Genomic DNA, 17,914 nt, shown 5'->3' with positions numbered 1-17,914 from the left:
TGCTGGTGATGACAGCAGAGAGAGGGGAGAACAGACTTGTTAAGTACACCTGACATACTGTACCTGAAGGAGGAGTATGTAGAAGGAAATGAATCAGGTAGAAGGCAGACACATCCTGAAGAGGTAGAGAGGTAAAAATAATGTAAGAATTTTTTTGCAAGGGGAAGGTAATTGATGTTTTTCTTTGAATGGTTTCCATGGCTTTCTTTGTTTCATAGCTGTCTATGGGAAGACGAACCTCAGGACTGTATACGGCATAAATACTTTGAAAATAAATGTACCTTGAATGTTAAAAAAAAGTCCTTGGGGTAGAGTGGAGGAAAATTTCAGCTTCAGTGATTTTGTGTCAGTACTTTTGTACCATTGGGCACGACTGTCTGATCTATAAGGATGGTACTTCCCTGGGGAGGGGGATGGTATGGTTGTTGTAAGGATTTATTTTATAACTGGAACATTCAGCCACATGTACAGTGAATCCTCGTCTTACAGGTAATGGAAATTCAGCCTTACAGAATCCACACATTACTAAAAAAAAATCTGAGTAATGGAATAAAAATTCACTTTTACACAATTTATTTGAAAAATAATATAAACACACAATGTATATAGAGAACTGAAATAATTTACTAAGGACAACAATCATAGGCTGCTAGTTCACAGTGGGAGATCACTTAAGAGATTTGTTTTGGAAACTGACAAGGCACTCTATAGTACTGATACATGTACAATGATACTTCATCAAATTGTAAAATCTTGTTCATTAAAACAACAACCCTTCCCTTCTACTGACAATATAACAAGCTTTACTTGCCTAATGACCACACACCTGCTGGATCATTACTATTGAGGAAAAATTTCCATAGGGATATATCTTCATTTATAACATGGGATTCGATGGGAAATAAAGGTTCACATTACTGAAAGTTACCCTGTATTCTGTAGAGTTGTAGTCTTGTAAGTGTAGTGTAGGAATATATCAGCAGAAGAGCTTAGCAAAGAATGTTTATCCTGAGGGAGGCATATTTGTACTAAATAGCAAACAAGGGATTGATTCCTTTCATGGATTACACATGAAAATTTACTATAACATTCCGTAGGTCAACTTACCAATCTGACTCTATTTGCAGGATATAAATAATCGCTTACAGAAGATTGGAGTAGAGAAAGATTCTGTAAAGAATGAGTGCGATTCACACCTTCTGAAGAAACCCACAGGGCCCTCTGCATCGCAACTTCCAAAAAAGCTCAACGATGTAATGAATAAGCACAAACACGTCACCTCGCTGGCCAACCAATACCAGAACAAGTGAGTTCACAGCACCCACCTTTATAGTCTCTCCATTGTTACGTACCCCGTAACTGGGTCACTTACCAGCAAAGATAGAGAGGTCCGTTGAAGCCTGATGGGACTATTTTTAACAGTATTTATTGATAAAAATACACAAAAATAATATCAATGCAAACATACAGATAATATACGTCGTCAATACTAAATCTAAAAGTGCGGGTATAATAATAATCAATAAGAAATAGCTCTATCGTTGTCTGGGGATAATGTATTGTCCGATGGAAATATAAAAGTCACTCAAGTTCATTCAGGCTGCAGCTTTTGGTTGGAGAGAGAGACGGAGTTTAGAACTTGCCCGTTTTCCTCTTTATGATGTCGATCCTTCGAAATGTCATCGGTGTCCTTTTCCTTTTAGTTAAGCCGTCTTCCGTGGTCAGTCCCACCAATTCCGAGGCAAATGGAAAAGGACGCACGTGGGCTTTCCACTGGCTGTCGCTATTACGCTGTCACGGGATTTCTAGCGTGTCTCCTGGTGCGTCTGAAAAGGGGTTGTTCCCCAGACCCTCTTTTATCCTTACTCACGGGGTCTCAGGTGTCAATCAGGTTGGGAGGATGCCATCCCCCCAACCAGCCCACGTTGCTCATTCCTTGAGGACGTCGATGAATAGCATAGTGCTCAATACACAATTCCGTCTCCAAGAGACAATGGCCGTTTCCCGTGGCTTTGTATCGTTGAGGGGCCAGGACATTCCAAACCCCGTGTATTCTGCGTCTCTCTCTCTCTCTCATTTCCTGGGTCTCCTGACCTGAATTAATAGCGATCTTGCGATTCTCAAAAAGGAGGGGGCTACTTTATACCCTTCGGCCCCTCAGAGTTGGGGCGCAGGCGTAACACCCCCTTTCTTCAACGCGTTTTTACCATTGGTAAAAACGAAGTAATACAGAGTCTTACAGGATTTTAGAATCTAACACAATACAAAAGATTTTTTTTCTACCGAGTAATACAGTTATACATTCAATTCAACATCTATATAGTTACTGATTACATTGTCACTTCCTTTAATATCTTAACATCTTGTACCTTACTAACATCTTGTAGCATCAGACTCCAATTTAATAACCACCTATTTTTAGTTATTTTTCTGTAGCAAACAAAAACTAAAGAGTTGTGATCTTAGCTTACGGGTATACTACAAAAGTTCATGCAAATACTAATCTTTATGTTACTTTCAAACTTAACAGGCAGGCTTCCATGGGGGTTGTCTTTATTATTCATATGCTTTGTCAAAATCCCTTAAAACCGGCTTCTGCTATTTAAAAATGGCGTCCCCATTAACCTTCACCTCTTTTCCGGTTAATTCCCACGTGGGGAGCTTGTGCACCCTGGCGAAATAGGCTTTCATCCACTCCTTTCATAGGAGTTATTTTATCAACAATGTGTTCCAAACTTAGACCATTTCCCGAATTTACACCCAATTCTTTAGTTTTACGCAAGTTGCTAGTTTTCTCTTCAGGACCCTTCAGTCTATTAGTTTTCAGTTTAAACTCTTTGTTCAAACAGCATTTCAAATTCTGCCTTTTCACACCACACTCTGGAATAACAATAGCGTGTGGGGCCCCTTTACCTTCCAACTCAACCTGTAATTGATTCACAGGCTTTGTGGTACCGAGTCATTGTCTCTGTAGCCTGGTTGCTGCTTCTGATATCAGTCCAGCCTTAAAATTTTCTTCATTCAATTTGGGAACTACACAGTTCCCTTTTCCTTCAATAATAATATTCACCCCACCACCTTTGATCTCCTCACTAACTTTTACCACACCTTCGAGCACAAACACCTGGGAACTCTCACTTCCCACTGTTACCAAGGTTAACCCTTTTTTCACTGAACCAAGTCCATCTGACCCACAAGGATTGCATTCCTTTTCAACTGAATCAAATACCTCAGACTTTTTTTGAGCTCCATTACTAGGTTCAGTACCACGTGCATCCACATCTTGGACACACTCAAACAGGACATTTGCCTCTTCCAGGCTTTCAATACCCGTACCCAGTCCAAATTCTAAATTCCCCTGATCCTCCCAGCTACTCTCTGGGCAACTCCCTTCTGGAGTAAACTCAACCCCACGGGCTGAAACAACCTCATCTGCCAACCCAGCAGACTTCAAGGTAAGGGCACCCTTTTCATCTAGGACTGCCCTCATTTCATTATCGGGAACACCTTTAGAATTTTCCATTTTTTCAAACAGTTCTGCCAAACCAGACAGATCATCCATGTCCAACCCTGGACCTTTTAACAGCTTTATCTGTTTCTCATCTTTATTTCGTGCCTCTAGAAATTTTCTCCTTGCTAAGGACAGGTCTACCTCCTCTCCCTTACTCTCTTTCATTTTACTACTCTTAGTTTTACCACCCTCTAAACCCTCGTGGTACAGGGTCGGTAAAAACGTCTCGGCCAAATCGATACTGGCCGGATTTAAACTGCTCTCGTTCTCAGCTGCCTTTCTCGACATGCTGCAAGTGATCGCGCATGCGGGATAGATCTTGGAATCTAGGGGCGGGGCCTCCACCGGCTGTCTCGTCAGCTTCATTGCTGACCAAACCTTTACCTTTAAATCATTACCCAGAAGGACGTCTGCGTCAGTTCTCGGGAATTCTGATCGCACCCCCATTTCAACTGGTCCAGAGACTAGCTCACAATTCATAATGATCCTATGCAAGGGCACCGTTTCCGTCCCTTTTCCTATTCCTTTCACAGCTACCATTCCCGTCTTGCGACCAAAATCCAGTACCTTACTGCTAATCAATGACAGTTCAGCCCCCGTGTCTCTCCAGATTCGCACGGGAACTGGTGGGTCTCCCTCTCTCACAGACACGGTTCCGTTTGACATACAAGTCTCAGACCCTTCTCGTACTCTGTCTACCCGGGGCTCTCTTGTCGATTTACTGATTACCACGGTACATCCGATAGGGACGGCTGCTTTCCCTTTTCCTGTCTCCTTCCTCGGAGCAAAGCACCTAGATGCAATATGTCCCCCCTTTCCACAATTAAAACAGGTCAAGCCCGGAAATCTCTGGCCGTCTTGCCTCTCCTCCCCAACCTTACCACTAGCTCCCGGCGGGACCTCTGCCTCAGCCGGCGGGCTTTCTCTATTGTTCCCACGGTCTCTCTGGGAACTTTCATTCGAGGAAAACTTTGTCTTGTGGGTTAGGGCATATTCATCTGCAAACCTAGCAAATTTGGAGATGGACTTATTCGGCTTCTCATTCAAATACATCCGGATATCCTCCGAAACACCACTTTTAAATTCCTCAATCAGAATTAACTCCCTGAGACGCCAAAAATCCTCTTCCACTATTTCTGCTGTACACCAACGATCCAAGAGCACACCCTTCTCATAGGCAAACTCTGTATACGTCTGATTCCACCCTTTCTTTAAATTTCTGAACTTTTGTCTATACGCTTCAGGTACCAATTCGTAAGTCCGGAGAATGAGCGCTTTTACTTTGTCATAATTCTCCGCCTCTTCCTCCTCCATGGACAACGCCACATATGCTCGTTGTGCCTTCCCTTTTAACACACTTTGTAACAGTGCCACCCACTGCTCTTTGGGCCACTTCTGATTCACTGCCACCTTTTCAAAAAGCAAGAAATAACTATCCACATCCGTCTCCTCGAACAGAGGCACTACCCTCAACTCCCGACTAACATTAAACCGCTCCACTCGGTCTGACCCTTGAGCTCTTCGCTCTTGCCTTAATTTCTCCATATCCAAGTCATGTTGCCACTGTTTCTCTGCCTCCCTTTCCTTCTCGGCTCTTTCCTTTTCTTTCTCAGCTCTTTCTTTCTCTGCTGCTTCCAGCTGTTTTAACTGAATTTCATGCTCTCTTTGCTTCTCAGCTCTGTCCTGCTCTTTTTTCACCTCTAACCCCTTTAGCTGGAGCTCATGCTCCCGTTTCACCTCTAACTCCTTTAGCTGGAGCGCATGCTCCCTTTGTTTGTCGGCCCTTTCTTTCTCCTTCTCAGCTGCTTCCAGCTGCTTTAATTTAATTTCATGTTCCAACCTTAATTTCTCCAACTCTAACTGAGCCGTCCCACTAGCTGGTACCTTTTCAGGGATATTTTCCAATACCTCAGCTGCAAACACATTCTTCTCAATATAATACTGAGTTATGGCCCTTTGCACCTCCCGCTTTTTCATTGACAACCTCACCTCTGCGAGGTTTAGCCCCTTCGCCATATTTATCAAGTCCGATTTGGTGGCCGCCTCTAGTGCCTCCAGAGTTGGGTTTTCTATAAATTCATCCACGTCCATCTTTGTTGGTTTCCCGTCTGGCTACCCGCGTACCAGATCCAAGTTTGGACTTACAAGCCCGATTCACTGGCCTCCCAATTTGGTGTCAAATCCCAGACGAGCCCCAAATTGTTACGTACCCTGTAACTGGGTCACTTACCAGCAAAGATAGAGAGGTCCGTTGAAATCTGATGGGACTATTTTTAACAGTATTTATTGATAAAAATACACAAAAATAATATCAATGCAAACATACAGATAATATATGTCGTCAATACTAAATCTAAAAGCGCGGGTATAATAATAATCAATAAGAAATAGCTCTATCGTTGTCTGGGGATAATGTATTGTCCGATGGAAATATAAAAGTCACTCAAGTTCATTCAAGCTGCAGCTTTTGGTTGGAGAGAGAGACGGAGTTTAGAACTTGCCCGTTTTCCTTTTTACGATGTCGATCCTTCGAAATATCGTCGGTGTCCTTTTCCTTTTAGCTAAGCCGTCTTCCGTGGTCAGTCCCACCAATTCAGAGGCAAATGGAAAAGGACGCACATGGGCTTTCCACCGGCTGCCGCTATTACGCTGTCACGGGATTTCTAGCGTGTCTCCTGGTGCGTCTGAAAAGGGGTTGTTCCCCAGACCCTCTTTTATCCTTACTCACGGGGTCTCAGGTGTCAATCAGGTTGGGAGGATGCCATCCCCCCAACCAGCCCACGTTGCTCATTCCTTGAGGACGTCGATGAATAGCATAGTGCTCAATACACAATTCCGTCTCCAAGAGACAATGGCCGTTTCCCATGGCTTTGTATCGTTGAGGGGCCAGGACATTCCAAACCCCCTGTGGATTCTGCGTCTCTCTCTAATTTCCTGGGTCTCCTGACCTGAATTAATAGCGATCTTGCGATTCTCAAAAAGGAGGGGGCTACTTTATACCCTTCGGCCCCTCAGAGTTGGGGCGCAGGCGTAACACCATCATCACTCCCACCTTGAGTTTTCCAACTTCTGTGATTCCTGTCTCTAGTCAGAACCAGGGCACTGAGTGGCAGCTGTGTTATTCAACCCTGGAGGAGCTGGCTTGTTGTTCTCACATCACTGTAGGTTAAGAAGTTCTTCAGAACTGCTCCAAATCACCATGGCTTTGGTGGAATTAGATAAGGGAAAATATATTCATAGTTGCAGGAAGCTTGGTGAACAGAGGACACCAATTTAGGTGAAAAGAAATAAGTGGAAATGAAAATGATTTTTAGACTTGAGATGTTGTAATCAGAGTGCATTCTACTATCTGGAAGGGTAGTGGAAACAGCTCCAAAAGAAGCTTTCAAAATTGAATTGTATATATAAATGGGATGGAATTGGATACGCTTGAGGAGGAGACATGGAGAATATGACCAGTTCACTGGGTAGAATAGGATTGGCATAGAGTCGTAGAGCAGTACAGCACAACCCTTCGAGCAATATAGTCTGTACTGAACAGTTGTTCTGCCTAAGCCCATTGACCCACATATGGACCATGGCCCTCCATACCCTTCCTATTTATGTACTTACCCAAACTTCTCTTAAACATTGCAATCAAACCCACATCCACCATTTCCACTGGTGGCTCATTCTACACTCACACATTCCTCTGAGTGAAGAAGTTTCCCCTTAGGTTCCCCTTAAATATTTCACCTTTCATTCTTAGCCTACGACCTCCAGTTCCAGTCTCACCCCACCTCAGTGGAAAAAGCCTGCTTGCATAGTGATGTTTAGAGGGAGTTAATAGAGGGGAAGGTGGTTTATGTTATGGACTGGGCTGCATTCACAACTCTCTGCAATATCTTGCTACCCTGGGCACAGTAGTTGCCATACCAGTCTGTGATACATCCAGTCAGGATGCTTTCTATGTTGAATTGGTGAAAGGTATCAAGGGCATGCTGAACTTCTCGTTGCTATTTGTTATTCTTAAAGTTAATGGATGAATATGTGGGTCACAAAGTGTAGTCACTCCCCAAAATCAAGTTTATACATTTCTGAAAAATGTTTGTCTTTACCTTGACCAGAGCATCATCACAATTAGAGTTGGAAACCAACATTAAAAAAGCGAATGATGCCATTAAGAGAATCGAATCCGGTCTTGCAGAGGAGTCTGTGGTTCCTGCTACTTCCAATGCCATGCAGCAGAGGAAGACTGAGCTACAGGTAATTACCTTGGGGGAGCAGGGAAAACTGATCACAATGTTGAAACAGCCAAGAAAGGAAAAGCTGGTCCTTTGCCCATAGATTTGAACTCAAACTTCACACCATCAATCTACATTCCGTGTTGACTTTATTAGGTACACCTGCTCGTCAATTTAATCAGCCAATCATGTGGCAGCAACTGAATGCATAAAAGGAAGCAGACATGGTCAAGAGGTTCAGTTGTTGTTTGGACCAAACATCAGAATGGGAAAGAAATGTCATCTAAGTGACTTTGACTGTGGAACGATTGTTGGTGCCGGACAGGATGGTTTGAGTATCTCAGAAGCTGCAGGTCTCCAGGTATTTTCATGCACAACAGTTCCTAGACTTTACAGAGAATGGTGCAAAAGACATAAAACATCAAGTGAGTGGCAGTTCTGTTTTGAGAGAGGTCAAAGAGGATTGGCCAGACTGGAAGGTGACAGTAATTCAAATAAGCACACATTTCAACCACAAACAAGAGAAAATTTGCAGATGCTGGAAATCCAAGCAACATATACAAAATGCTGAAGGAACTCAGCAGGCCAGGCAGAATCTATGGAAAAGAGTACATTCTACGTTTCGGGCCGAAACCCTTCAGCAGGACTGGAAAAAGAAAACTGGAGTAGATTCAAAAAGTGGGGGGAGGGGAGAGAGAAGCACAAGGTGATTGATGACAAGCTGGTGGTGAAGACATGTTCCCAGAAAGAATACGTGGCTGTGGTAGCAGGACTGGGTGAGCACGTGGGCTGCAGAGATCATAGAGGGGGAGCAGTGATGTGAACGATGATTTCTCAAACTTCCAGTAATGCCCCCCACCCACATCTCCTTCACCATTTTCCATCCCCTTTTCCCTCTCACTTTATCTCGTCTGCCCATCGCCTCCCCCCTTTTCTTTCTTCAATGGCCTTCTGTCTCTTTCACCAATCAACTTCCCAACTCTTTTCTTCATCCTCCCCCTTCAGGTTTCACCTATCACCTTGTGTTTCTTTCTGTCCTCCCCCCCCCACCTATTAAATCTATTTCCTCAGTTTTTCATCTCCAGTCTGCTGAAGGGTCTTGGCCTGAAACATCGACTGTACGCTTTTCCATTGATGCTGCCTGACCTGCTGAGTTCCTCCAGCATTTTGTGTGCGTTGCACATATTTCAACTGTGGTGTGCAGAAGAGCACCTCTGACTGCACAACACATCAAACCTTGAAGTGGATGGGCTACAGCAGCAGAAGACCATGAACATGTACTCAGTGGCCACGTTATTAGGTTCAGGATTACCTAAGCAACGCACACAAAATGATGAAGGGATGAAAGAGTAGGCTGCTGCCTGATCTGTTGAGCTTCTCCAGCTGTGTGTGAGTGTGTGTGTGGGGTTTTGGATTTCCAGCATCTGCAGAATTTCTTGATTTTACCTAATAGAGTGGCACTGAGAGCAGTCTTTTTTAAGAAATATATTTGACCCCAAAATACAGAGGATACAGAGGAAAAGACAAGGCATGATTTGCTTAACAGTTGGAAATTCACCAAGCCAGCACACCAATGCCTGCCCTCAGGGGGAGCAAGAGCTTACTGCCGGGAGGAGACTCATGGGTTCATCAAGTTGTCTCAAAAATCCAATAAAAAGTAAAATAAACCACATCCTATGTCTGCAAACATTCTATGTGCCAGAACTTCCTACTATAAACTCCAAAGTCAATCTTTTAGAAGGAAATTATCTATTTAAATGTTTGTGATCTATTTGAAATGACTATGCTGTAACTGCAATCTTCTGCACTTTTGGCAATGTTGTGCCAGTTTCAGATGAAGAAAACTTTTCATGCAACTCTGTTTTTTTTGGGGGGGGGTGTGTGTGTGTGCGCGCGCGCGCTTTAAATGAAAATGAATGCACCTTAAGAACAGATATTGAATTGTGTTTGCATACCTTTTTTCAATGAAGCCTCTCCCAACACTGTCTTTCACTCTAGGGGGAACCCTTGAGTGAGGATGGGTAACCTCACAAGGTAACAAAGCACAGTGACTCCCCAGGTTATGAATGACCTGACTGTATATAAATTCTACCCTACATTTTAAAGCACTTTACAAGTTAATAGCAATAATAATAATACTAATACAACATTTCATGACATTGATTATGCAGCATTCTGGTGCCAGGAGATATTCTACTAGTTTTATTACAGATAGTTTTATCGTGACTATTTAATGAAATAACAGAATTCTAGTAAACGTATGTAGAATAGTGTATGGGGATCTATCAAAAACAGATGTTTCTGATGGTAGGAGAAGTCAGCTTATGGACAGTTCTCAGCTACAGAACCTGGAGGCCACCTGTATATGTAGGGTTGAGATTTACCTCGGCATTGAGGAAAGCCTGTTGAGTCTCACATGGTGTCAATGGCATTCTGCCAGATACAAATTACAGGGCTGAATTGGTCAATGAGTTGGAGAGGTATTGTATCTCTAAGCCTCACTCATTCCTATAAGAAGTTCTTGATATGCATTCCCAGCAGAAGCAGGGGACTTTACTATAGTACTGAAAATGTAAATTATGGCATTCACTGATTCTCTTAGCAAGTTCAGCAGTGAAACAGTTACGTTGAGTCCTTGTGTGGCTGCCATTGAATAGGCTGTGATGAAGGCTGCTCCACACCAGTGTGAGAGCCAAGCAGTGTTCTGAGTTCTAAGGCTCCCCTTAGTTAGCATTCCTGTCACTGTGAGTTGGAGTGGAATCCACTCTGTAATTGTGTTCTACTTAGGAGTTCTTGATGAATAAAACTATACTACTGTTCACCTCTAGCAAGGGATTCAGAAGCTCTTGAAGCCCACCCTTTGTTAACAGGACAATGGTATGCTTTGTTATCCAATCTTGTTTTAGATTTGAGACATACACAGAGCAAGGATAAAGATCTCATAAAATAGAAGAGAATGCTGCATAGTTTTGAGTCCTTTTGGATTATTCCTCTCATGAAACCTTCCCTCTCCTGTCATTACTTCTCTCTCATTCAGAGGCTTAGGCGAGACCTAAACAATGACCAGGACAAGCTGCAGAAGGTGAACCAGGATCTGAAAAAGACAGAGGACAGCTGCAGAACTTTGGAGTTGAACTTCCAGGAATACTGTCCAGATATCAAGAAACAACGGTCAGATGTCCAAAAGTTGAACAAACGCTTTCAGAATGCCAGTGATCAACTGGACCTGAGGTAGGCAATGCACATTCTTAAAAGGGTCTATTGGGCAACCAATATTCATAGTCTTACTTTTTGGTCCGTCTTTCATACAGTCTGACTGCCCAAAATGGGTGGCAATGGAGCTGAACTCTAGTAAGGATCTCTTCATTTCTGCACTTCTTGGATCTGTACTTCCTTGTCACTTGCCTAAACTAATTGTTAATCCTCTTATTAGACATACTCAGAGAATATGGGCTCAGTTCAGAAAATATAATGGCCTTCATGGTTTCTCTCTCTCTATTCCCATTTTAAACAATCATCTTTTCCTACCTTCTACGCAAGACTCAACATTTCATGATTGGTATAGAAAGGGCATTAGGCGCTTAGAAGATCTTTTCATAGATAATTGTTCTGCAACTTTTCAACAACTGTCTGTATAGTTTAACCTACCTAATACTCATTTCTTTAGATACCTTCAAATTAGACATTTCATTAACCCTTTAATAACAAATTTTCCTGAGATGCCTGAGAAAAACATTATGGACCTGTTTCTTTGTATTAGTCCACTGGGTAAAGGCTTAATATCTTCTAATCATGATAAGTTAGTGACCTTGAGGTGTGCCCCTTTGATAAAATTTGAACTGCTTGGGAGCATGATTTAAATATTTCTTTATCAGTTAATTCAACCTCTTTATTTTGCAGTTTAAGGTTGTACATAGGGCTTATATGTCTAAAACTAAATTATCACAGTTTTATCCTGACATTAGTCTGTTTGTGACATGTGTAAAGAGGGCGAGGCTTCTCTTATTCATATGTACTAGGCTTGTCCTAGGCTAGAGAAATTCTGGAGAGAAGTTTTTTATCTTTATCCCATATTTTTAATTGCCACTTGAAACCTAACCCTCTGATTGCCCTTTTTGGTACCTTGGGTGAGGTAGACATGCATTTGGATCCAACTAAACGTTGAACACTATCTTTTGCCTCTCTTTTCGCTAAACACTTAATTCTTCTCAGGTAAAGAGCTGTTGCCCCACCCACTCATGCTCAATGGCTTAGTGATATTATGTCCTGTTCAGACCTTGAAAAGATTCATTATTCACTTCTCAATTCAGACATAGTTTCATAAGGTGTGGGGACCTTTTTTTGAAAACTTTCATAACTCCTCTTTAGATTAAGTTTATTCTTTTTTTTCTATACCATAATCCATTACTTTCAGCTTTTTTTTCCTGTAAGTTTTAGGGTTTTTTTGGACGGGAATTACAATATAGTTTTGGTAGTAGGCGTTATACTTTTTTAAATATATATATTTACAGCTCTGTGGGGTTTGAACGCTCTGATTAATTTTTCTTTTACATATTGTAATGGTTGGCCTTGAGTTTTGTAGTGGGAGGGTGGGGAAGATATTAACTTTATATTTTATTTTGGGTGTGTAGCCCCCCCTAGTAAGCCTCAGGCTCGCTCAGCTCGCTTCCGTCTAAGGGCAGCAGCCTTAACAATAAACAATAACATATAGGCCCACAAGAAAGAATAACATCTATCCCAATTGGTTAACAATGGATACAATTCTCGTTATCAGTAATTATAACCCAAACAAGATGTGAAAGAAAAGCATTTTCTCAGCAGTTACCATAACAAAGAAGCATTTTTATTTTAAACATAATAAAGAAACCATTTTATTAGCCTTAGCAGTAACATAAAAGAAGAAACCCCTTACACTCTCCCCCCATCAAATTTAGTCATGTCCTCATGACTTCTAAATAATTCGCCAACCCTTCCTGCAGACACAAAACCTAATCCAGGTACAAACCAGGTGACATTGCTCCTCAAACAATGTCCTCACGCCCTGTTCCTCAGGCGCTACATAGTTACCAACCTATCTGGGAGTTTCCTAACCCTCCGAGACCTCCATACCCCTCATCTAAACCCTTAAGGCTCGGACACAACCGGGGATACCTCAGGTCTGCTTGCCAACTCCTCTCTCAATCTCTCATTCGAGCCCCCACTGCAACTCGGAGCCCCCGTCCCGTGTCTAGAGAACATAGAATAGTACAGCACATTACAGGCCTTTTGGCCCACAATGTTGTGCCGACCCTCAAACCCTGCCTCCCATATAAACCCCCACCTTAAATTCCTTCATATACCTGTCTAGTAGTCTCTTAAATTTCACTAGTGTATCTACCTCCACCACTGACTCAGGCAGTGCATTCCAGGCACCAACCATTCTCTGAGTAAAAAACCTTCCTCTAATATCCCCCTTTGAACTTCCTTCCCCTCATCTTAAAGCCATGTCCTCTTGTATTGAGCAGTGGTGTCCCGGGGAAGTGCTTCTTTTCCTTAAGGGTCCTGCAGTAACCCAGGCTTCCCACAGCTAGCCCTCCCACTACACCTGACTCAGTGGGAGAAGGGCCAAAGGTGTGTTCCTCAATCAAGGGGAAGTTAGCAAAAGGCAGCATGTACCACACATCCAGCATGTCATCCTTCGAATCCGTATTCTTCCTCATTTCCGTGATCGGTAGCTGCTGTTTGATTTTCTCCAAACCGAAGCACTTGGCCTGGGCTGCCTCTGCAGCCTCTTCAGCCTCCTGCAATCAAGATGTCAGCTTCTTCTCTGATTCCTCCAACTCTCGCCACAGTCTCAGCAGTTCTGACTCACGTTTCATGTTCATCTCCATTTGGGACGCAGTTACTCCACCAGCTTCTTGCACCCTGACCTGAAAAGCAGCAGTTAAAGATTGGTCAGCCTCCAGTTTAGTGTTCACTGAACTTATCTCCAGCTTTTTCTTCCTAATGACTTCTTCCAGGTCAACTTTCAGGTTTTCCACTTCATTAATTCTTTGTCACCCGGGCTCCGGCACTCGCTTCGCATCATAGTCCCCCAAGGTAAATCCAAACTGTAGACGATCATCCACATACGCCAAAACTCCAAACACCTCCACATCCCCCATGGTCTTCCACGTGCCCTGCGGGAAGATTGCAAGGGCTCTGGAAATGCCCTGTGGCATCTTTTCGGACCAGAAGAATCCTAGGGGACCTAGAACGGCCGTCTTCTCCTTGTCGGTCTCACTCATCGGGATCTGGCAACATCCACTCCTTAGATCCAGCACTTTAAACCACTTCGCACCACTCAGACAGGCCATCGCCTCTTCGGCCCTCAGGACCGTATTCTGATCAATGACAGTGCGCCTGTTCAGAGTCCTATAATCCACACACACACTGCCTATGTCTTCCATGTCTGCAGGGGTCAGTCGCCACGACCTCTCTCTCACCAAAGTGTCCAGTGGTCCTCGTGGTATTTCGGAGCGTCCACTAAGAAGGTCTCACCCTCAGATACTTCCCCCAGGCCGTACCACCACCGGCTCTCGTTTAAATTCGGTACCGGCCCAATGCTGCTACACACGTCCTCACAAGCAGCTTGAAACACTGGGTGCATCGACAATGCCTCCAAACAGCTCTCACCCGCCTCCTCCTGGCAGGCCCCACATGCACCTCCTCACCAGCGGGCTGTTGGTCCCCTCCAGAATTGAAACGCTGCCTGTCTCGACAGTGTCCGGACACATCAGCATTAATGATTCACGAAAGTCAGTCACCCCCACATTGGCCTCCAAGAACTCCATTTTCACTGACCAGTAACCGTCGTCTGGATAATCACTGGCACTAGTATCCCAAATCTCCATTGCCCTCAATGTTGTCAAGGGTAAATGCTTCAAATACCAGTTATAAAACGAACTGTACAGCAACTTGACCTGCACTCCGGTGTCGAGGATGGCTTTAGCGTGGCTTCCATCTATCCGTAATGACACCCGAGTACATGGTCCCTCTAAACCTTCAGGAATAGGGTCTGTTCCTTTCTGGAGTTCCTTGGTACATTGCCGGGAACGTGCTCCCCCAGAGACCCCAAGCCGTTCCCCCACTGGGCCTCCTCTAAGTTTCCCAACACCTCTCGGATCAACTGAACAACTGAGGTAGGGGCTGATCCCCTTGACTAATTCCCCTGGCACAGCAAACAATTTACGTGCCCCTCTAGCCAAAGAAGATACCCTGAAAACTTCCCACCAATCTCCTGCTACAGATATGGTAAGCCCCCCAGCTGCAGCATTTGACTTCTAGTCGAACCAAATGCATTTTCCCACACTTTCCCATAACTGGCATCAGTCACTTTGAGGTAATTGGACCTGATAATTCTAACAACGTCACCAGCCTGCCTACTCAAACTTCCAACCAATCCCTGCCGCTTTCCCTCAGCCAGCATTGCCACTCACCAAACAACTGAGAGGTCCACTCTGCCCCTTTAGGGCTGGACATTATTCCAACAACCGGACAGAGCCTACTATAGCTGGAACATTCTGACCAGTCTTTCCTCTCTCTCCTAACAGTATGGACAGTCCATGGTCCCACCACCATTTCATCAGCACTAGTCTCAACTTGAACAACGACCTCCAGGGTACCAACAGCCACCCCACCCAACACACATGCAGTGATAACCAGCAATCCCACAGAGGCACACCAGCTTTCCGTCCCCACAGCATGCATAATTTAAAGAGGGCGATCACACAGCTTCCACAAAATCCAATCCCGGACGAGCCCCCACAATGTAACCCCCTCGTAAGCCTCAGGCTCGCTCAGCTCACTTCCGTCTAGGGGGAGCAGCCTTCGGCCCCACCAAACTGGTAATCAGCTTGTGTAGATGCTGTGTGATGTCCCCACCATACCAAATAACAGACAGTACACCATATGCGATTAAATGACTACACTTTATAGATCTTACTGGATCTCTGTACTTAATAGAGATGCAGTATAAAAGGAAAATTAAAAGGCACCAAAGTCCAACCACTTCATGCACAACCGTTGGAGCTCAGTTAACGACGTTTTCTTGCCACCATTCGATCCCTTCCAACCTCCTCGACCCGCCACCGCAACAACGGTGGTCGACCAGACACTGCACATGAATCTGTCCTCATCTCCTCTCATCGCTGAAGACCCTGGGCCTCGGACTCCCGCTCGGGGTCTGTTCCGTCGCCTAGCTTACAGAATCGCGTCTCCTCTCTCTATCCCCATCGCGCCTTCTCCCCAAAGTCCGCGAAACAATAGCTTACAGACCCACAAGAAAGAATAACATCTATCCCAATTGGTTAACAAATGAATACAAGTCTAGTTATCAGTAATTATAACCCAACCAAGCTGCGAGAGAAAAGCACTTTCTCAGCAGTTAACATAACAAAGAAGCCATTTTATTAGCCTTAGCAGTAACATAAAAGAAACCCCTTTCAGGTGCATTTTCTTTATTGTTATGAATTATATATTAGATACGTTTGTTTTGTACTGTATTAATTTTCATGTTGATTTTTTTGTAGTTTTACTGTAGAAACACATAAAAAAATTAATTTAAAAGAAAAAGGTCATCCCCAGTGAGATGTTGTATTTGCCAGGTCCTCAAGGTAGTGGTGCACCAGCTACTTCAACTCTTCACTGTGGCAAATTGACTCACAGTGTGTTGCTGCAGAGGGAGTCTCAGGACTTTAACCAAGCAGAGGTTAGACATGCTAGGACTTTGCTCCTTGGAACATAGGAAATTGAGAGATTCTGATCAAAATCTTCAGGTTAATTTATTTTTCACATGTACATTATAACATAGTGAAGTCCATAATTTGTGTTAACGACCAGCATGACCTAAGGATGTACTGGGGCAGCCCACAAGTGCTGCCACACATCTTGACACCAATATAGCATGCTCACAATGTTCAGCAGAACACAAACAATAGCAAAACAACCCCCTTTCCTCTCTCCCACCAATCTACTCACACACATCCTCTAACCTCACAAGAGGCCACCTCTGGGCCTCCAGCGGACTTGTGGTCTTGCAGACATTGCGCCTCAACTTCCCCAGACTCACAGACACAGTACTTCAGCCATCGGGTCTTGACTTCCAGACTTCCGTTCAGTTTTTCATATCACCCACAGTACTCACTGATGACGGTGCCCCTAACTCCAGACCTCAAACTCTGGATTTGTCAATTACTGAACCCTGACCCTGAACTCTAGACTTGCTGAGTCACATACTTAGGGGGTCAGTCATTGTTATGCGTCCTGCCCACTGAACCTTTGATTCCAGGACTCACTGTCCTAGGAGGAACCACCAACCTGGAAGTCTCTCTGATGTGGGAGGACCCAATGACCTTGGATCTTTGGGGCCTCCAGCTTTCATCCTCGCTGGTCTTCATCCACAGTGCTTGCCAATGTGACTTCTGTTTATGGATGTCCTCTGTCACACATCCACATCGCTGGTCTTCGAATATGGAGTGTGAAGTGGAGACCTCAAATCTAGCATGACCGCTAACTTCCCTACATCCCTGTCCCTAAACCCTAACCTAATCCCTAACTCACCCTCTGCTCTGAAAATCATCCGTACAAATCTAAAAAAAACAAAGTCTGAGCCATGCCCTCAACAGGGACTGCAGCTTGGTGCCATCTTGACCGGATTCTGATCTGAATCTTGCCCTATTTCTAATATAATTCTTATGTTTCCTTATCAACTGTTTGTAAAAACATTTCCAATATTTATGGGCAGCTTGATTGATAGTTTTTGAAATACAAGTGTTTGCATGTTAAAAACCTAGGCAAGCATCCTGTTATTAAAGACAGAGTACCATGATGATCCTGTGCAGACTACTGCTTCTCATGTTAGTTTGCTGCTGTTCTCTTTCTGCTGTTTTCTCCACCATCACAGCTGTAGAATTTTGGGTTCTCATTTTTTTGGAGTGCAAAGATATGTTAGGGTGAGGAGATGCTGTGGCCTTAGCTAGAGTTTTGGGTAGGTAGGGGTGGCATCCAGCTCAACTCATGTCCATCTCCCACTGCACTTGCATGATGTTGTAGATCGATACCTCCAAAACAAACCTTTGATCATTAAAGCTTCCATTGGGAGAATCTTATAAATGTTACATACCTGACCAGTGTAGGCATGAGCTATTCACTGTATTAGCTT

General features: G+C 43.9%; 1 protein-coding gene across 1 annotated transcript in view; it reads left to right on the top strand.

The window, feature by feature from the left end:
• LOC140714962 (envoplakin-like) overlaps positions 1-17,914 on the top strand; it is an 83,094-nt gene that overhangs the window by 51,618 nt on the left and 13,562 nt on the right. Inside the window, exons 15-17 of the mRNA XM_073026667.1 lie at positions 1,128-1,306; positions 7,618-7,756; positions 10,772-10,965. Coding sequence (XP_072882768.1) covers positions 1,128-1,306; positions 7,618-7,756; positions 10,772-10,965 — 512 coding nt within the window. The remainder of the gene's footprint in view (positions 1-1,127; positions 1,307-7,617; positions 7,757-10,771; positions 10,966-17,914) is intronic.

This window comes from Hemitrygon akajei, chromosome 22 (assembly GCF_048418815.1).
Source record: "Hemitrygon akajei chromosome 22, sHemAka1.3, whole genome shotgun sequence".
NCBI lineage: Eukaryota > Metazoa > Chordata > Chondrichthyes > Myliobatiformes > Dasyatidae > Hemitrygon > Hemitrygon akajei.
Note: the sequence above shows the minus strand (reverse complement) of the source record. Positions and strands in the feature narration are given on the sequence as shown.